Source organism: Molothrus aeneus, chromosome 1 (assembly GCF_037042795.1).
Source record: "Molothrus aeneus isolate 106 chromosome 1, BPBGC_Maene_1.0, whole genome shotgun sequence".
In the NCBI taxonomy this organism is placed as follows: Eukaryota; Metazoa; Chordata; class Aves; order Passeriformes; family Icteridae; genus Molothrus; species Molothrus aeneus.
The window spans coordinates 17,641,347-17,662,075 of record NC_089646.1 but is presented as its reverse complement, the minus strand read 5'-3'; the positions used below and the strand labels follow the sequence as shown (position 1 = coordinate 17,662,075).

Sequence of the window (20,729 nt, the reverse complement as noted above, 5' to 3'; positions counted from 1 at the left end):
TCGAGTTAAGCATTTTATTTCAAAATGTTTGGGAATTGTACAGATGAGAATTACATATAACAACTTTTCTAAGATGCTACATACTTAGTTGAGTATTTCCTTCTAAATAGTTGACAGTAGCATCTTCTGAGAATTTAGAGGCACTTCTTGGAGATGTGGGGACAGGGAAAAAGGAGAAGAGAGACCATATCTGAACAACAATCCTTATATGTTTGCAATGTAGACACATTTATGCTTCTCAATTGCTGCTATGTCATGCTCCAGTTGTTTCAGCTTTAATTCCAGCTCTTCTTTATGCATCTGCTTGTACCTGGTGTCTGTTACTATTGGAAGACTTTGATATGCACGATTTATTTCCTCCCAGTTCTTTTTCAGTGCCTGGTGCCATTACATGAAAAGGAAATATATGAGAAAAAGTAAGAACATTATGTACATAAACTACTTGGTTTTTTAATTTATATTACATATGCTAAGTGTTACTGCAATGTAAAAATAATAGATAAGTACATGAATAATGTGTAGTCATCTTAATTAGAGCAAATCAATTAAATCCTTAAGAGTTATGATACTTGGAATTCCAGCCATATTAAGCAAAATTCAGCAAAGTTTCAGGCCATCTCACCACCAGCCTCATTTTCTGTAATAGAGATTTCATTCAGACCATGGTCACCAAACTGATTCCACAACACTTTAACTTCTATAAACTACTTTGAAAAAACACTGAATAATTGCATTCCCCTTCTAATCTACATTTACAGTAACAACTATCAGCAATTTTTTTTTATCATTTGGACTAAAAACCCTAACTGTCACTGAACCTATCAACAACAATAACTACTACCTCTCTTGCATGCTGCTATGCAAAGAATTACCTTTCTAGATAGAGCAAACCATATCCTCTATATATAAAACCTTGAGACTAAAATTCTACATTAACAAATTAAAAGTGCTATAATCAAAACTTATTCATAAATCTGTTAAGTCAGAGACACAGAGACACCAGAGACAACACTTTTATCACCAATATACACTAAAAGGAACCAGAGAGTGGTAGAAAAATAAAATTTACATCTTGTCTTTATATATCTTTCTTACAATTACCGCAACCATCGCTCTTACTTTCCTCAAAAGTATAATCAAAATCTACACATTCTATCCACATGTATGTGAGGATTTAGTAGAGTTTATCTAGTGCATCAAATGTCCCATGAAAACTATATGTGAACTTAATAATCACAACTAACAAGGAACTGAGACAGCAATCAGTAAATAACACACCTCTTGGTGAGAAAACAGTTCTCATAAATGTTTATGGCTCTCAGTTCTGTCACCTTAGAGGATATCACAATGTATCTTCACGAATAAATAAGTGAAATTACTCTCTTGGGAACCAAAGTTTTCAGCTCTTCTCCCTAACCAAAACTGGATTCAATTGGCACTCTGATTTTATGGCACACTGATTTCCAACCTCACGTCCTCCATTATTATGAAACACTTTTCTCACAGTCTGGCTAACTGATGAACATACTGAAGTTAAATTTAGAGGGTTTATTTTTATACATATTTAGCTTTGAAGACTGTTGTTTCTATTTCCGAACTTAAAGGCTCTTGTGCTTAAAAACTTGTCTTTTGTTGACTCTATAAATCGATTTACAAAAAAAAAGAACTCTCCTGACAACACTAAGAAAAATCTAATCTTTATTATGAACTAATATTTTAACAATTCAAACCAGTGCATTTATTGCATAGAAATTCATGCTTTTTGCATATTCATATTAAGCATCTAAGTGTTGTTCATAAAGGTCATTACAACAATCTTCATAAGCTTAAAAACTTTACTGCTACATGTGAAACTTAGAGCAACAAGGATATTTACCTACTGTCTGGTAGTGATACTGTTTTTGCTACCCAAGGCTGTAAAGTACTTTGGTAAGTTTCATAGTCTACTAGGCATCAGGTACAGTTTACAAATATATAGGCATAAAAATAAATCTCATCTTTTCAAAAACTTTCCTTAAAAAGTCATTCATAGATTCTTTAAATAATTCTTTTCATGTACATTAGTAAGAACTGGCTTGGAAATAATTGAAAACAGTGAATTTTAAAACATTAGAGAATACATTCACCAAAACTGCTCTATCCCTACAAAGTGGAGAGATCAAAAGCAGATCATGAGTCAATAAAAAATCTCCTTCACAGCTCCTCCAACAATGTAATATGCTGACTGCTATTCCTACTGCTAGATCACAAACTGAATGTCCAGCTCTATATATGGAATTCTAATACATGCTGGATTAATGAGAAATATGTACTGCATTTATCAACGTTCACTTTTATTCTCATAAAATCCCAACCAAAGTAAGCACAATGAAGAGTTCAAAAAATGTTGGCACAAATTACTTCCCTTTATTTTTGTAAGGTCAGGAGGGTTGATTTTGGTCTCAGGCATCTATTGCCACGTATTCTTTCAAATCAGATAGTGCACATGTGTTCACTAGCAATGCCAATTATTTTAAAGGACAGAAGTTGCCATATGTCTACAGCTGAGCACTGGGTAGAAGCCACATGCCCTAGGGACACTAATTCCTCCTGACAATATAAATGCATAAGTAAGCCCATGGAAAGGTAAATGTTTTTGAAAAAAAATGGAAAGAAATACTGAGTTAATAAAAACAATCTAAAAAATTTAAAAATGAAAAAAAAAATTCCAGTACATTCCTCTATTTGAAAAATATAGAACATAATTTTAATCAAACTAAATGCAGAATGGTGAGCAGCTGAACTCACATGCTTTTTTTGCACATATATTTTTGCTGCATTGTTAACTTGTTGGACCATCAGCTTGTCCTATGCCTTTCTCACCATAAAAATATGTTTTGTTCTTTATATTGCTGTCAGTGCAATATAAAAAATATGTTTTGTTCTTTATATTGCTGTCACCTCTCTCCCATACTCCTTCCTAGCTTCTACTGTTTGTTGTATACACAAAAGACCACTGTGCTGGACATTTCAGACCTTGCCAATTAACCAGTTTGTCTTTCAGACAAGCAAGTTAGACATTGTTTTCTCCCTAGATTTTTTTTTTTTTTTGTGGGCATTCAGCATCTTTGAGCTGTCCATCTATCTATTAATTTGTTTCAGGTGGATGCTAAGAGCAAGTTATTAAGGGAAGACTGATATACAGACATCACAGACATATAAGCTTCATTTTCATAGGAAATTTGTCTAAAAAGTGGTCAAGAAAGATTCCAGTTCTAGGTCAGAACTGGATATCTGTTTTATGCTCTACTTCTTTTATGGTATTAATTCTCTTTAAAAAGTCTTGTGCAATAAAAACTGTATGGAAGACAGTATACAGAACAACTTAACAAAATACAAAATTTTCAGTCATAGTTCTGACTATACTGCAGTTTAATTCTGGATTTTTTTGCCACATTTTAAAGCAAGTCATTATGCTTTAATCAGTGAGGTCACAATGTGAAGATAGAAACTGCCAGTAAAAGAAGCAATATTCTGCATTAGGAAAAAAATTATTTCTCCATTAATAAGTGTCACTAAATCCATATTGGTGATTTTCTGCTCTTTGAAGTTTCACTGAAATTTCAAGTCATTAATGTGAATAAGAACCAAACAGAATTGAAACCTATTAAAACTGTAGCTAAATAAGTTCCTTTCAGTTGTACACAACTGTTCTACAGCTCCATCTAGTGAAAAAGTAGCCAACTAATTCATTTCACTTAAAAAACGAAAAAAGTATACTTTTATTATTTATATGGACCTACATTACCGCATTTAATCTTTTGGACATTATACTAATTAAACTAAATCAAAATATGCACCTTCAGAACATTTGTCCTTTCTTCTTCAGATAGTAGTTTCATAGCTTTCTTCTTGAGTTGCTCCAAAACACTGGCTTGGTATTCTTCCTCCTCTCTCTTCATTTCTTCATTTCTCTGTATCACGTATTTTGGTAAAACGCCATAATTCTATAAGGAGAAGGAAGAAATTCCTTACATGTGCTTTTAAGAAGGAAACAAAGAGATACCTGTCATCCATCCATTTGCAAAAATAGCTTGAAATGACAATTTGTGCTACTGAGCACTAAAATCCTAAGTCACCATGTTCTTAAGTGTCAAACATGACCATCTTTTTAGCTTGAGAAAAACATATAAATAATTCCTTTCAATTTATTTTCACAACCTTAGAAGACAAAAGAATCCAGAATCCAAAATGTCTATTCATAAGAACTGATGGCTGAGCAAGGAGTTTGAAACCTGTTCATGACAGTGAGCTATTTTACATTTTTATACAGTGTCAGCTTCTATGATTGGAAACATTCCTTGGAGAATGTCTTTGAAAGGTCTTCCTGTATCCTGATTTTTGCTGAACATTTCAACATACAAGAACACATACATGAAAATTGGACTAATTAAGAAGGATAAACTATCCCACACTTATGTGTTTCAGTGAGGAAAAAAATAACTTCTGAATATCCCAGACATTCTTGGGGAAACACACCTATTTTACCTTAACCTTTGAAAATGAAGCTCCTCTAGCCAAAAGATATCAGAATCTACCTTCTCTCTACTAAATGCAAAATTATTCACTAATCTTTTAGTGTCAGGTAGCACCATGACTAGTATTGTTTATATCCATTTTTAGCCATGGAAAAGTACTGCAAGAGCTTCAGGTTCTTTTTGGCATCTTCTCTGTCATGAGTTATTTCATCTCTTAATGCTCTGTCATGGGTTACATGTTTAGATAAGCCAGACTCTTGATAGATCTTATTTTCCTGGTAGGGGATGGACTGTTCCTGTGGACAGAGGAGGTTCTCCCTAAAAGCACGTCAGCTCTCCTAAGGTCTTTGCTTTCCAGAGCTGTCTCACATGAGTTACCCTCAATAAGCTGCTGTTTGCTCTCCTGAGCAGTCAGTGCCCACCTGGCTCCCTGAACAGGAGGGGGTCTGCAACTGCTACATGGTCTGTGCCACCCAGACTACAACTGATTATCACATCCCTGAGCAATTCTTCCTGGTTTGTAAGTAGCAGAAGAGCATGATCATTGACTGGCTCATGCACCATCTGTCAAGAAAGATGTTGCTGGCATGCTTCAGGAAACTTTTTCAATTGCTTTCATGCCATTGTGTTTGTTATCCTTTCAGCAGCTTTCAAGGAGAGAGAAGTCTTCCATAAGAAGCTGCATTGTGATCTGAAGATTTCCTCAAGTTGCTTAAAGAGATTTTCATCCAGCTCCTCACCTTTTTGGATGCTCCATAACAAACACACTTTTGACAGTTGCTGGCCTTTCCTCTGATTCTGACCCGCAGGCTCAACCAGCCTGTTACCAATTTCATAGAAGAACTCCATATATTTGAACAGCTCCTTCATTCAAAGGGCAACCCTCCTTCTCTTCTTCCCTGTCTGTCTTTTCTAAGCAGCAAACATTCATTCATCATAGAATTACGTGTCTCCCATTATACACTCCCTGGGTTCCCAATGCAAGACATATGCCATTGCTTTAGAACAATCATTCTGCAAAATTTTTTGGCTGACAGCATAAGCAAATGAAAACAGAGCAAAGGCAAAGCACAAATCTAGTGCCAGTGATTTCTTCTCTATGAATTCAAGAGGTCTAACACAAACAGCAACGGTATCTATGCAATAGTGAAACTAAAATAGGCATTATGAATAGTATTTCCAATATAATTTAATAAAACATACCTTTTTGTTAATGTATTTTGGAAAAAGTCCTGAAGGTTCAAGGAGATATTTATCTCCCTGTCTTGTATCAACACAAAAATGTCGAGGCTTTTTAGGCTCCCCTGTCATAACAGCAAGTGCATTTTTACTTATAAAATTCTTTTTAATGCGAGTAACTGGTTGGTATGTCCTGGGTGGCACTGATAATGGGAGCAATTTTTTACCATCCTCTTCTTTTTTTTCTGTGAATAGAGCATGTAAACATTCTCAGCAAAAAATTTGAAGAGGTTTCCTATTTCATATTATTACACTTTTCAAAAGGGAAAAACTATGTACAGAATTACATAAAAATAGAACCCAACAGTATCTACAATGAAAGAACTGCCTGTCAATGAACTGTGAGTTATGTTTGTTTGGCCTAACAGAAGTTTCATAACCTAGGAAATACTATGGTGTTTGAAATGCACTTTCCTTATTTGACAATCATTTTCTCTTAACTGTAGCAGTACAGGACTTTTTTCAAATGTAATTATAACTACTTTTAGTAGAGGTGCTTGTTGTCAGAGCCCTTGGGCAATAATGGTCCTGTCCAGTCTCACCTGGGGCATCCACCCCACCCCCCTGGGCTCAGGAGCCCCATTTCACCTGTCAATACCTGGATGAGCTGTCCCAGCCATGTCTGCACCAGTCCTGCTCCTGAAGAGCTGTATGGAATCAGTGGAGGACCCTAGTCCTGCTCCTGAAGAGCTGTATGGAATCAGTGGAGGACCCTAGTCCTGCTCCTGAAGAGCTGCATGGAATCAGTGAAGGGACCCTAGTCCTGCTCCTGAAGAGCTGTATGGAATCAGTGGAGGACCCTAGTCCTGCTCCTGAAGAGCTGTATGGAATCAGTGGAGGACCCTAGTCCTGCTCCTGAAGAGCTGTATGGAATCAGTGGAGGACCCTAGTCCTGCTCCTGAAGAGCTGTATGGAATCAGTGGAGGACCCTAGTCCTGCTCCTGAAGAGCTGCATGGAATAAGTGGAGGACCCTAGTCCTGCTCCTGAAGAGCTGTATGGAATCAGTGAACCCTAGTCCTGCTCCTGAAGAGCTGTATGGAATCAGTGGAGGACCCTAGTCCTGCTCCTGAAGAGTGTATGGAATCAGTGGAGGGACTCTAGTCCTGCTCCTGAAGAGCTGTATGGAATCAGTGGAGGACCCTAGTCCTGCTCCTGAAGAGTGTATGGAATCAGTGGAGGACCCTAGTCCTGCTCCTGAAGAGTGTATGGAATCAGTGGAGGACCCTAGTCCTGCTCCTGAAGAGCTGTATGGAATCAGTGGAGGACCCTAGTCCTGCTCCTGAAGAGCTGCATGGAATCAGTGGAGGGGCCTGGCCTGTAACTCGATTTTGCCTGATGGTCAGTGGGACACACTGACAGGACAGACTTTCCTCACCACCCTGCTCTGCTGGCCTGCCTGACATGGTGGGACTGCACTCTCTTGGTGAGGTCTTTGCCCAGTCTGCATGGTGGTTGGCCTCAATGTCTGACTTATTTCTTCTTAGGGAAGAGCCCTGCTCTTGCTGCTTCCTAATCCTTGTAAACAACTTCTTATAATCCTTTCTCCAGAGAATATAGACCCTCTTCCATTTTAGTGTAATCTTTTCTCCAAGGCACCAACAGAAATTCAGTAGTATCCTGAGCAGTCTCACTTATAGTAAGCAATTAAGAATAATTATTTCCCATCATATTTCCCACTAGACATAACTCTAATTCATTATCATTTCCAGAAATAATGATTTGATCCAAGTCATTTGAGTTCACGTTCTTCTTTGGCAGTAACTAAGTGTAATGTCACAAGTGACAAAGCTCATTCCTACAACAGCTGGGTCCTGATACTGACCTCACAACAATAGGAGTCCTGATACTGACACACAAACCAGTACTTCTGTTTTTACAACCCAATAGCTGCCCATAACATAGTACAGTAAGACACAAAGATGAACTTTCTACTCTAAAAAATACTTTACTGCATATATTTTCTGTCTACACTTACTTGGTGCCAGCTTGGACTCCTTGGAACGTTTCTGCAGAAAATCATTTGGAGATGGCACTGCAACTTTTGCTGGCCCCATAGTTTTCCACTGAGATTTATTTTTGTCTCCTTCATGTTTCACAAGTTCTCTAAGTTTGGATATATACCTTAGGGGTTAAAAAATATCCATAAAGAAGGGTCAGAAAATGTTCTTCAAAGAATATACTTTTTTGCAGTAGCTCATGGCAAAAGCCTAATCTGTTTTGTTTTGTACTCTCTCCCAAATAAAGCCCATAATTCACACAGCCTCCATGCTAAGCCTAAATCTAGTAGTGCACTGACAAAGGAGCTTTCTGGTTCTCAAGTTAGCTTGCTTCTTCCTTCTGCTCTTGTGTCTCTGAGGTCAGAATTATCACACTTGGGGAAATAAATACCAAATATATACGCTGAACACAGACATTCTGAATTCCAACAAAACCTAAATTTTGTAAATAAACTTGAGTATCACTTGCATGAATTCCTTATGGTACATGGTGTGATTCTTGGGGTGTCCTGTGCAGGGCCAGGAGTTGGACTCAGTGATCCTGATGGCCCCCTTCCAACTCAGCATTATCTATGATTCTATGATTTATGCTCGAGAAAAGATGTCAAATGCAGTCAAGAATTGTACAGGATGTCCTTGATCATCAGTTTTTCTTATTACTGTCCACTGTATCACTGTCTCAGTGTTCCTGCTGAACCATCTGTTACAGACACTTATGAGAGATGAGGGGGGTGACTGCTCTGAAATAGCACAGCACACTGCAGATTCCTTATGTTACACAGACAGGAGCTGTGATCCTGAACAATGGTAATCAGGGGTGGGTTTGGCACTGAAACAGCTGATGTGAAAATCAGTGGGGGCTCAGACATGAAAAGCTGTATGAACATGGTATACACACACTGCTGTTTTGGTCAAATGTTGCATATGGCATGGTAACTTCTGCTTTAATCAAAATCTCCAAAAGCAGCCAAATGCTGATCATTAGCTGATTGGCAACATCTTGCCTCTATCTGAAGGATTGAGCTGTCACAGATGTTTGCCTGAGGAAGCAGAACTCCCTGCTCCTGAAGCAAAGGCTCCCTCACTGTACTTTTATAATCTGCCCATCTTTAGGAAATATGTCATATTAATTTATGGTAGACAAAAGCTTATGAAAAACTGTGCTTCTCTTACAGAAAAAAAATGCGTTTCTGAAAAAAACGTCATGTTTTCAAGTAAGGATAAACAAGAACAAAAAAGATTACATATAGTGCAGTCCTTTCTATGGAAATACTGAAAAAGGAGGAAAGAAACCATGTAATCCTGGGCCACTGAATGTATATCACAGTAGCAACACTGATAAAAGCTCTTGTCCATGAGCTGCAAATGTCCAATAAATGTATTTGTACCTGATCATAACATTAGAACATGTCAGGGGACTTCATTAAAATTGTGAACTTACTTTGTTTTTTGGAGATTTGGTCTCCAAAATCAGAGAGAGCATTTTCTGCATAAGATCATATATACTTCCTGAAATACTTCTAATTACAAGGAATGAGGTTTTTTTAAATTTTTTCTAGTAAATTCATGGTTAACAGCTATAGACACCGCACAAACCCACCAAATTGATAAATAGCCCTATTCCTCACCATTTTCTAGAAGTGGCATCATGAGCACATGGGAGAGAAAGGCACTGGCCTTATTCAAATTTTGACCTAGTGAGATGCACAGTCTTGGAATGAGAAAATACATGAGAAAACACTGAGTTTCTTACATACTGGCATGAGGTGAAGCCATCATTTGTAGACAGCTATAGACACCTTTGGATGAAGAGATAGGGGATCTTTTATGTTTTCAGTGACTTTCCAGTTCAAGGAAATGGCTCAATATCACAGGGTTAGAGAGGGTTGCAAGGAAAAAAACCATGGTTATGAGCAACATCAGAATCTAATCTGCTCAACATTTAGCAAGGGAAAAAGGGACAATACATCTGTAAGAAGACAGAAGATGACACCTATTCCTTAGGTGTCAACTTGGGATATCAAAGCTGGGGAAAATGAGGATGTTTGCTGTGGTTTCATGAGCAGTAGTAGTCAGTTGAGAGTGAAATATATATGATTTCATTTGGGAAAAAAAACCCCCATACAACAAAGTAGATTTTGTATGCATTAGTTAAAACTGGTCAAATTATGCTATTAACCAGGTTCAATAGTCCTGTTACCAGCTGAATATTTGTCAAATTGTGACCCTAAGCTGCAAGTGTGGTGACAACAGAAGTCAATGAGATCAGAAGGGGATTTAGTCAGATTATATCTAAGCCAAGGAATCTCTTGCCTAAACTGAACCTAATGGTCATGGAATATCCAAATCTCTGAACGGTATTAAATCAGGAATGGATTTAGTGTGTATGCCTCAACATATTGTCCTTTCACCTTCCTCTGTCTTCAAAAGTATCTGTCCAAAACTATACCCATTCACAATGAAAACAAAATTTAAAGACCTACTTTTACATGGGAAAGACTCAGAACTAGGAATCTCACAAGTCTGAATCCTTTAACCTGAAACAGGATAACTATCTTTGTTCTAATGAGTGTCACTGATACATCTACTTGTTTTAAAACTATTGAGTTACGACCTGCCCTTTCACTAAGGATGCTAAGTGTAACAGCCTTTTATATAAATAGGGACTTGAAAAAAACAACACGTCTGCATAGCTCTTGGCAAAAGGCCTTTTCTTATATTTTAAGGCAAGCGGTAAGAAAAGGAAGCAAAAGAAACAATGTCAGAGGATACAGCCGAAACATGGAAAGCATGGAAACTGGAAAGCCCACCTTTTCAGCTCCTCACTGAGCTGTTCTAAGCAAATAACAAAGATGTTATGTAATTCCTGTGCACAGAAGGGGTGCTTTGTAAATTATGTTTAACAAGATGTCACTGAAGACACCAAACTTAAATCATCACTTCTTGGAGCAGACCATAAACCCTCAGATCACAGAATTAATTAGGCTGAAAAAGACCTCTGAATTATCAAGTCCAACACCATCTTATCAACTAGACTAAACACCACACCCAGTATTTCCTTAAACACCTCCAGGGACAGGGATTCCACCACCCTCCCGGGCAGCCCACTCCAGTACCTGATCACCCGTTCTTGTGAAAAATCTCTTCCGAATGTCCAATCTAAACCTTCCCTGGTGCAGCTGAGGCCATGTCCTCTCGTCCGGTCACTAACTGCTAGGAAAACAGTCCAACCCCCACCTGGCTGCACCCTCCTTTTAGGCACTGGTAGAGAGCAATAAAATCACCATGAGCCTCCCTTTCACCAGGCTAAACTCGCCCAGCTCCCTCAGCTGCTGCCCATCGGACTCGTGCTCCAGACCCTTCCCCAGGGTTCTCTGCCCCTCTCTGGACACAATCCAGCACCTCAATGCCCTTCCTGATGTTAGTGACTCCTTAGGAGGGGGAGTAACTATGCAAAAACTAGTCTGTTTGGGGGTTTTTAAAACCTGTTACCCGTTAGATGCATTGCTTCGCCGGAACCAGCCACCCTTGCCCGCAAGCAGCTCTGTGACACCCACATACCCGTCAGATTTGGCGGGCGGCTTCGGCCGGGGCGGCGGGTCACAGGCGCCCTCCGGGGCGCTCTGCGTGGCCATGCTGCCGCCGCGGCAGCTCGGGCACAGGGGAGCGCTCGCCTGCCTGTGGGGCTCTGGACGCGGGGTACCCACCCCGCTGGGGGGTTCGGACCGGGGAAGCGCCGCCTCGCTGAGGGGCTCGGGGCTCGGGGCTCGGGGCCGGCAGCTGTTGTCGGTTGCCGGGGAAACCGCCGGGGAACGGCGCCATGAGGGGCGGGGCCGCCCCCGCCACCCGCTCCAGCGCCAGGCGCGGAACGGCCGCGCAGGCGCAGCTCCTGCCGGCACCGCGCGGCGCGGCGCGGGGGGAAAGACGGGGCGCGCCGGGCCGTTGAACTGCGCGTGCGCGGTACCTGTGGCAGCGGTAACCCCCGCCCCCGCCGGTACGTGCGCGCGCCGCGCTGAGGGCGCCGGGGGGCGGGGGTGGAACCCAGCCGGGACGAGGGGAAGGGGGTGGAACCCAGCCGGGACCAGGGGAGTGGGGCAGGAACCCAGCCGGGACCAGGGGAGTGGGGCAGGAACCCAGCCGGGACGAGGGGAAGGGGGTGGAACCCAGCCGGGACCAGGGGAGTGGGGCAGGAACCCAGCCGGGACGAGGGGAATGGGGGTGGAACCCAGCCGGGACCAGGGGAGTGGGGCAGGACAGGGCAGAACAGGGCGAACGGAGGTGGCAGCTCGCAGCCCGGGCAGTGTCGGCCGACCGGGTGGGTGTGTGCGGTGCGGTCCGTCCGGCTCTCTCCCTCCTCCCATCCGCGTTTTGACTCCTTCAGGGAGCCGCTGCAGGAGCTTGGTGCGGGGGCTGGTCTCGTGTCTATGCAAGTAGGAAGGCCCAGTTTTCACTAGAGCACCTGTCACCCGCAGTGGTTGTTAAAATTGTGGGTCACGCCTAAAGATATATAGCTGCTGTCCGCGTCTCTGTCGAGCTGAATAGCCAAAGCAAAATGTTACTGGAGGTATGGGTGTAAGCTCTGCCGCAACAACCCCACCCTTTTGGCGTGGAGTTTGTATCTAAAGTGGGGTGGGTGGATCATTTGGCTGTTTCTACTGTTGAAGTTTTGCCAGTGGACAAAAAATAATTTCAAAAAACGGGTTGCTTTCAATGCTTGCAGCCTTCTACGTACATGTACTTTATGTGGGTGAGTGCAAAACTCAAGTTCATTTTAAACAATACCTATAGCCTAAGTTCATATGGCAGCCCAGATGTTACACCCATTATCTGAGTAATGCACACCAACTGACTGCAGCTCCTGTTAACCTGTAGTGGAGTAGGACATGGCAGGCAGGACTCTGTGCTTAGTATGGTTTTCACTCCCTCAGTTCACACACACAATGCTTGAGGTGATTCTTATGTTCAAAAAATAAAGTCGCTAAAATGTACTGGTTTTGGGTTTATTTACTCCTGAATATAACTTTTTTACATAATGCAAGTTTAATATGAAGTTCTGTCACTAAAAAAAAGGATACATATATATGCACTAGAGTGCTTACTATTGCAGTACACTTTTAGAGCAATACTGGATATTACAATTACCCTCTTCATTTTGTTTGTCCTTTTATTAAGGGTTTATAAAGTTTTTTTAAAACCCTTTTTTTTATTAAAGCTTTATAAAACTGTATTGCATCTACACAGGCTGACCCCTTTATAATTTAGAAGGATTGAGGAAAAAACCTGGATAGCATTATATGCCCATCTCTACTCTGATCTATGCCTTGTAATTACAGCATATTCTCCAGGTCACAGCACTCAGTGCAAACACAGAGATTTACTGTTTGTAAGCTCAACTTTCCATAGAAGTGAGCAAATGCTCTTACCCCTGCTCCCCCCCCCACCCCCAGTTTTAGGGAGATTTTCAGTCTTTCCCCTTTTGCTCTAAACATCGGAGATAACTCATGTGCTCCAATTAGTGCTGATATTGGTGTTTGCTTTTCTAAGTAAACAAAGCACAACATTGGGAGTCTCTCACTTTGTTGGAAATCCATCCTTCTTAGTTACTTTTTTTGTTAGAGGGTCCTCATGATTTCTCTCTGTCTGTCTGTCCCTTTCTCCCCCTCTTTCCATCCCCAAATAATATTCAATACAATTCCAGTGTAGGAGTTCTTCAAAAATCCCTTGCTTGGTTTCCATCCCTTCAGAAGAGATTTCAATGCAACTCATCCAGCCTTGCTGTTACACAAGACTGTGAGTTATCTGTGTATTTAAGTGGGTCTGCATTTACTTTTTTTAAAAAGAAAGGATTAAAAATAATTAAAGTTTTCTTGGGAGGTGGAACAAATGCATATTTTGGTATCATTTTGATTACAAGAAGCTAACCAAGTTAATTGTTACTTATAAATGTGTAGTTAAAGCAAGTCTTCTAGAAGAAAAAACAGATTGCTTTTTAATTCCTATAAGCAATATTATTTGCGAACAGTATTGTAGTAATAGGATTTGATGTCTTTTTTACCTTGAGGACATGAGCTTTTTGAAGTTGGGTTTGTCAGTGGAAACAAGCTGGAACTAAGCAGGAGGAGGGGGAAATGAGTCTTACTCTGAAAAGTACCTCCTTGGCACTGATGAGGTCATAGCTGGATTTATGTTTGATCTCTTGTTCTGAATTTTATATCCTTGAGGGCTTTTTCTCAAATATTTGCTGAAGGACTAGTTACTGTTTGTTTTTTTGTTTTCTTTCTGAAGCAGTTAAGTGGATTGTCAAGTTGTCTTGGAAAAAACCCCACAATAACTCATCAGAAGATGTTTCACGTTTTTCAGTATCAGCCTTTAAGACTAATAACCCAGAACAGTCTTTCTAGCATGTGTTTAAAACTCACGCTTTCAAGACCTGTTGCATTTGCACAGATATGGAAGTCATGGTTCTCAAGTCATTCTCTTCTTGGAAAGAAAAATATTATCCTGATGGGACCTCCAGGTGCTGGGAAAACAACGACTGGGAGAATAGTGGGCCAGAAACTGGATTGCCCTGTCATAGACATAGATGATGATGTCCTTGAAACAACCTGGAATATGAGCGTGTCAGAAAAACTGCAGGATGTTGGTTATGAGGAATTTCTAGAGGAGGAAGGAAAAGCCCTGTTGAAGTTGTCAGCATCTGGAAGTGTCATTTCCCTTAGTGGATCCAATCCAATGCATGCTGCTGGCATGCAGCACATAAAGAAAAGTGGAATAGTTGTGTATCTGGATGTGCCCACAACAGTCCTTATGAGCAGGCTGAAAAAAAAGCAGATGGATCGTATCGTGGGGCTGTCTCCTGGTATTTCTCTCAAAGATGTACTCCAGTTTAGGAAGCAGTTCTACAAAAGATGGTTTGACATCCGTGTTCTTTGTGGCAGGGATGTTGCAGCAGAGGTCGTAGCAGAAAAGGTACTTGATGCTGTGAAGAGATACCAAGACTCAGAACTGGAAACTTTCATTTCAACAAGGTCTAGTAGGTCTGGAAGGAGTACAGAAGAAGACTCTAATAAATTCTATTTCAGTGATGTTGTTATTCAGGGCTTAGCCCTTGATGGAGGACTCTTTGTTCCTGAGAGTCGACTTCCAAAATTCACTGCTGAAGAATGGCAAGGTCTGATAGAAGCAACTTACGTTGAAAGAGCCCAGGTGATACTAGAAAGATGCATACATCCTGCTGACATTCCTGCTTCTAGGCTGGCAGAAATTATTGAAACTGCTTATGGAGAAAACTTTAGTTGTTCTAAAGTTGCCCCAGTTAGGCATCTGGCAGGCAATCAGTTCCTTCTTGAGTTATTTCATGGACCAACAGCATCATTTAAAGATTTTGCATTACAGTTGATGCCACATTTATTTGCCTACTGCATTCCCAGAAGCTGCAATTACTTGATTCTGGTAGCTACTTCTGGGGACACGGGGAGTGCTGTTCTGGATGGCTTTAGTCGTCTCCATGACACTGACAAACAGAGAATTGCTCTGATGAATTTTTTCCCTGAGGATGGAGTAAGCCCAATTCAAAAATCACAAATGATTGGCTGTCAGAAGGAAAATGCTTGGTCAGTGGGTGTCAAATCAGATTTTGATTTTTGCCAGACAGCTATAAAGCAAATCTTTACTAATTCTGATTTTACTGGCTTTCTTACAGTAGAATATGGAACAGCTTTAGCTGCAGCAAACTCCATAAACTGGGCACGACTGGTTCCTCAGATAGTTTATCATGCCTCTGCGTACCTTGATCTCGTTCATCAGGGTATTATTTCTTTTGGAAGCCCTGTAGATATTTGCATTCCTACGGGAAACTTTGGCAACATGTTAGCTGCTTTCTATGCTAAAATGATGGGAATTCCTATTAGGAAATGTATTTGTGCTTCCAATGAAAACAATGTTTTGACTGAATTCATAAGAACAGGTGTTTATGATTTGAGGGGAAGAAAATTAATTTCCAGTTTTTCACCAGCAGTAGATATTTTGAAGTCCTCCAATCTTGAGCGATACTTACACCTGATTGCTAATGAAGATGGACAACTGGTGACACAATTATTTAATCAGCTGGAAAATCAGGGCCACTTCCAGCTGCAGAAAGATCTACTTGGAAAGCTTCAGCAGGACTTAGTGGCTGGCTGGTGCTCTGATGAGGACTGTCTGGCTGCCATTCACTCTGTGTACAGTACTACAGGATATATTTTGGATACACACACAGCTGTTGCTAAAGTAGTTGCAGATCGATTACAAGATAGAACTTGCCCAATTATTATTTCATCTACAGCTCATTATTCTAAGTTTGCACCTGCTATCTTGAGGGCCTTGAGGATTGCAGAAATAAATCAGAATCCATTAAGTCAGCTTCACTTGCTGAGTTCTTACAGTGCTCTGCCTCCAATCCACTGGGGCCTATTGGAGACCCTGAAAAAGACAGGAAATGGGGATCACCAGGTCTGTGCTGCTGATTTGAGTGTGCTGATGTCCCATATAGAAACCTTAATTCAAAATCATTTTATGAAAGTTTTTTGAGCAACTGATACAATGTCCACAATTGCAAAACCTTCTTAACAAGCTGCATGCTTTATGAAAGCCATCATTCATCTGGCCTGTGTCCAGTCCACAGCATATCTCACAGTTTTATATTCAGTTGTCAAGCTTTCAACAGTATTTGTAAGTAACATGTGTGAGATTTCTAGTGGCAGTGAAAGGTTGTGAATCTAGAGTGTAAAAAACTGGAATACCACTTTGCAAATCATACACAGTAGAGATGCTCACTCTGCTGGCTCTCCTTGGCAGTGCTGAAGCATCCTCAACGGAAGGAGACAGATAATGAAGTCTGACCTTTCTGGAACTAATAGCTCTGGTTTTGTTGCAACAATGATGTGAACGTTTGGTCAGTGGATGTTTAATTAAACTTTAACTCATTTCACTTAGGGCACTGAAACATAATGATATAATGGTGTTCATATGTTACTAATGAGGGTTGATTTCACTACAAAGATTAAAATACCCTTGTATTGTTAATCCTTGAACCATTGAATTTTGTGATATATTACCTTCTTGTATAATGTTTTATATGTATTGTGTTGCCAGTGTCAAAATATAAAAATCTGGTAATTTTGTTTTTAATGCTTTTTTTTCCCAAATATTTTCCTGTGTCAAATAGAATACCTAATTAAATATTTTTAATATATTTGAGGTGTGGCTCTTTCTCCAATGTCTTGTAGTCTCTTTCCTGGATGTTTTTTATTTGAACTTTCAACTTTAAAATCCTTTTTTAGTACTTTAGAAGAATCTGATAGTGGTAACAGCTGTCTTCTTAAATAAGAAACAGACTTCACTATTTATTTAGATATATTTTTTGTATTATGTTTTATCTTGGAGATCATATAGCTTTTCTTGTTCTAATTACTGATGTTTTCATATTTTTTTAAGTTAATTTCCTTGATGTTCTATTCTATTCGAGTTTTGCATGAATTAATGTAAGAAAGAGGCTTCCCAAATTACTTGGCATCTCATCAAGGAAAGTGAAGGATGAATTCCAGTCTGATAGCATCAGAAGTGTTCATTATGCAACCCAAAATACATCTGTGTGGTTTTGCTAATGACAGGCACTTTGCTCTTGTTTTTTTTTTTTTTTTTCTGAAGAAAAATTAGACTGGATTGTCCTAGGAGATCATGTGGTTATGGAGAAATGTATTCTACTAGTTGAAGATTATATTTCACAAGGACATAAACTACATTTCATACTATGAGAAATGGTAAAATGATGTATTGAAAGGTTTAAGTGGCATGCAGTTAGAGGTAAAGAGCTAAGAGTCTTCAGATGTAAGGACATATAGCTATGGGAAGTTGTGTTTCCCACTAAGATTCAAATAATCTGGTAATTGATAACATTTTTTTGCCTCTTCAATAAGCAACTTTTCCTACATATCAAGATTCACTTGAGGCTTTGAACTGTTGTCATATCTGACAGCTTCCTCTGTGTGCCTGCTTGTACCTTTTGCCACACTAGAAGTGAACAAGACACCATCTAGCAAACTATTGTAAAGAATTGTCATTTTTTCCAGCTGAGGGTAAAAGTCCCCAGCACGATGTGCCTTTGCCACAGTGAGTATGTATAGAGTATTATTAAATGTAGCTGAGAACATGGGTGTGACACAGTAGCTTTCTAGATTCCCCCATTCTTAGATACTTTTTTAGGACCTTTCTGGTTCTTTGCTAAAACCTTTTTCACTATTTCTGCAGTAACTTTGAAAAATAACTTTTTGTTTTTATGGAATTGTGAACAAACCAGGTTGGAAGTGACCTGAAAAAGTCATCTGGGCCAACCTTTTGTGACAAAGGGAGCCCAGATGAAATTACCTAGCATCCTCTCTGGTTATGTCTTAAAAACTTCCAGCAATGGAGACTCTCCCACATCCCTGGGGATATTGTTCCAGTGTTCTCACTGTAAAAATTTCTTTCTTATACAAAAATGAACCCTCTCCTGGTACAACCTTCTCCTCTTCCCCTTGTCATTTCCATATGGCTCCTTGTGAAGAGAGAGCCTCCAATCTCTTCCTAACCACCACTGAAGTATTGGACAGCTGTGCTGAAGTGCCCACTGAACCTCCTGTAGTATGAAAACATCAGACTCATTCAATGTCCTCTTAGGGCAGAGGAATTTTCATCATTTTCCAAATACGACATGGAAAAGATCATGATTATGTAATTTAAAAAAAATCCAAGTCCTGTAAGAAAAAGTTACATCAGCATATTGCCAAGAAAGGAGCACTGCTTGTATCAGTGATAAGTGAGCATCCACCTTGTATTTCTGGATGTTTCAATCTGATTCTTACAGTAATTCCAAGTGGAAAAAAAAAATTAATGCTTTCTCTGGATGTGCTCAGTACAAAACCAGAATTCTAAACCTTGAAAATAAAAACCCAAAACCAAACAAACCCAACTGCCTGGATTGAATTACTGGGACAGGGCTTGGTTTCAGCATAAGGACTCAGTGGAAATCCTGCAGTACTTGGTTCCATGGGGCTTAATGCCATTTAAATCACAGGGCTGTTTGTCACAAACTGTTACAATACTTTATAGAAACATCTTCAAAGAGCTTGTTTTTGTAGAAAGTACCTGAAAGGGAAGAGCTGAGATTTTAAATAAGACTAGAAGCCAACATCCTACCCTGAGATAACTCAGTGTTAGATAAACTATTCAGAGCTAAACTAGCAGGAGATTTATTTTGGCATGACTAAATTATTTTAAAGTTCGTGGCAGTAGCCCAAGCATGGTTTGAATTTCTGGTTGCTGCTTTCCTATCACATGAGCCATCATAGCAGTTGATATAAACTAAATAAGTAAAAAAATGAGCACTTGTACTTAGGAAAGGGCTTTCAATGGGGACTTACGGTGTCTAAGGGCAGTGGTTAATGAACACATACAATATTAATACATTTCTCAGAATGCCTAAAGGCTTTTACAATGTAGTATTTAGTAATTTTAAAAAATAATTAATTTTTGGACTTTCATTAACTTCAGTAAACTATTTTCCTGCACTACATCTGCTTGTGGATCCTAGTAATGAACATTATAAAATGCTCCAGTAGTGTTGTGATCCTGGATGTACACAGTATTTGTGAGCTGGTGCTAATGCTGTGTTCTGGTAGTTGTGGTGTACAATCTTCTGTCCTGCAGGGCCTGCAGCAATGGAAGGGAAAAAAAATTTCCAGCATGCTCAGAATAGCTGGCTGTGGGTACAGAGGATAGTGAGGGAAGCAATCCTCCTTTCTTCCTAGCCCAGATTTTCTTAGTGTCAGCGATATACTGTGGCTCAGCAAATCTTGTGCTACTGATATGGTCCTTTTTTTCCCCCACTGTCAGTATTATGAAAGATTCAAAAGGCATTAAAGACTGGGCATAAGTGCCTTTTTTTTGGTCTTGTGTGTTCAGTGTGCAGACACTGTGCACCCTGAATGCTGTCATACATTATTTCCAATTAACTGGTTAAGGCAAAGTAGTGTGCCAATGGTACAGAAAAGCAAACCTATATTGTGCTGGTTAGTAAGATTCCTTAAGCCATTTAGGCTTGCTGTATACACAGCTTGCTCCTATTAGTCTAGCAGGATGTTGCAGTATCAGTCAATAAAATCAAGGTTGACAGAGAGTGTGAGTGTGCAGAGCTACACATTTCTACTTGCTTTGTTGGCCTAGAGTAATAGCATTGCTTTAGTTAAGCTGGTATTCTTCTGTATAGATAAATCTTGGCTGAACACTTCCTACTATATGAAAAACCTCAGGGACAAATTTAACAAATGTAAGGAGAAATACAACATCTATATTTACAGTGCTCATTACTTGCCTTTAGTCACAGCCCTTCTTGTCAGGGAGAAGACATGAGGTAAAGGATCAATAGAACATCAGAAGATAATTCTGTTTTCTTAGTATTTTATGATATAAAAAGAATTGCTATTTACACTTTTGAGGTGATGAAATATTTTATCTGATGGAACTCTAGAGGGAAGATTCTTGTTGTTCAAAAGGTCAGCTTTGCTTTCAAGGACATCAAGAACAGATATTGCTATTAAGTATATCATATTTGGCATACCTGAAATACACATTACTCATTTGTATCCACTGTATTTTTTCCTAAATAAACACTGCAGGATTTATATAGCACTATAGCTCTTTGTTTGCAAATATGTTTGAAAGTTCTTACCAGTCTGCTATAAAGAAAATCCACTATAATAAGTGGTTTCAGAGTTTGATATTTTTAAGTCTTGAAAGATGTGTTTCCTTGAAAGTTGGAGTATAGCTGGTGATAATCTAGTAATTCACTTTGTTGAGACTAAGATTTTAGTGTGATAATGTGCATCATTCTGGAAGGAAGGATGTATAAAAATGGAAACACAGATCAAAACCAGCAAATGTCAAAAGACTCTGTTTACA

The 20,729-nt window shown here is 39.7% G+C and overlaps 2 protein-coding genes across 5 annotated transcripts; one reads left to right on the top strand and one right to left on the bottom strand.

Annotated features, from left to right (window-relative positions):
• ENKUR (enkurin, TRPC channel interacting protein) lies at positions 1–11,488 on the bottom strand. Its single transcript, XM_066552131.1, has 5 exons — positions 11,316–11,488; positions 7,733–7,878; positions 5,721–5,941; positions 3,840–3,986; positions 1–378 (listed from the first exon to the last, which is right to left on the bottom strand). Exons 1-5 carry the CDS (start codon positions 11,387–11,389, stop codon positions 205–207), a joined length of 762 nt encoding a protein of 253 aa, XP_066408228.1. The 5' UTR covers positions 11,390–11,488; the 3' UTR covers positions 1–204.
• A 155-nt stretch (positions 11,489–11,643) lies between these two features.
• THNSL1 (threonine synthase like 1) lies at positions 11,644–16,986 on the top strand. Of its 4 annotated transcripts, none has more exons than XM_066561041.1 (3): positions 11,644–11,748; positions 13,453–13,544; positions 14,043–16,986. In XM_066561041.1, exon 3 carries the CDS (start codon positions 14,097–14,099, stop codon positions 16,320–16,322), a length of 2,226 nt encoding a protein of 741 aa, XP_066417138.1. In that variant the 5' UTR covers positions 11,644–11,748; positions 13,453–13,544; positions 14,043–14,096; the 3' UTR covers positions 16,323–16,986. The 4 variants fall into 4 exon arrangements, with proteins under 4 accessions (XP_066417138.1, XP_066417284.1, XP_066417212.1 ...); XM_066561115.1 differs by having other exon boundaries at positions 11,730–11,748; positions 13,458–13,544; XM_066561187.1 differs by lacking the exon at positions 13,453–13,544 and having other exon boundaries at positions 11,727–11,748.
• The last annotated feature ends 3,743 nt before the right edge of the window (positions 16,987–20,729 follow it).

Coding starts and splice junctions, on each gene's coding strand:
- ENKUR (XM_066552131.1), bottom strand. CDS start 11,389: ATGGCCACGCAGAGCGCCCCGGAGGGCGCCTGTGACCCGCCGCCCCGG. Junction 7,879..11,315: donor CCGCCCGCCAAATCTGACGG/GTATGTGGGTGT, acceptor TTAACCCCTAAG/GTATATATCCAAACTTAGAG. Junction 379..3,839: donor AAAGGACAAATGTTCTGAAG/GTGCATATTTTG, acceptor TAATGGCACCAG/GCACTGAAAAAGAACTGGGA.
- THNSL1 (XM_066561041.1), top strand. CDS start 14,097: ATGTTTCACGTTTTTCAGTATCAGCCTTTAAGACTAATAACCCAGAAC.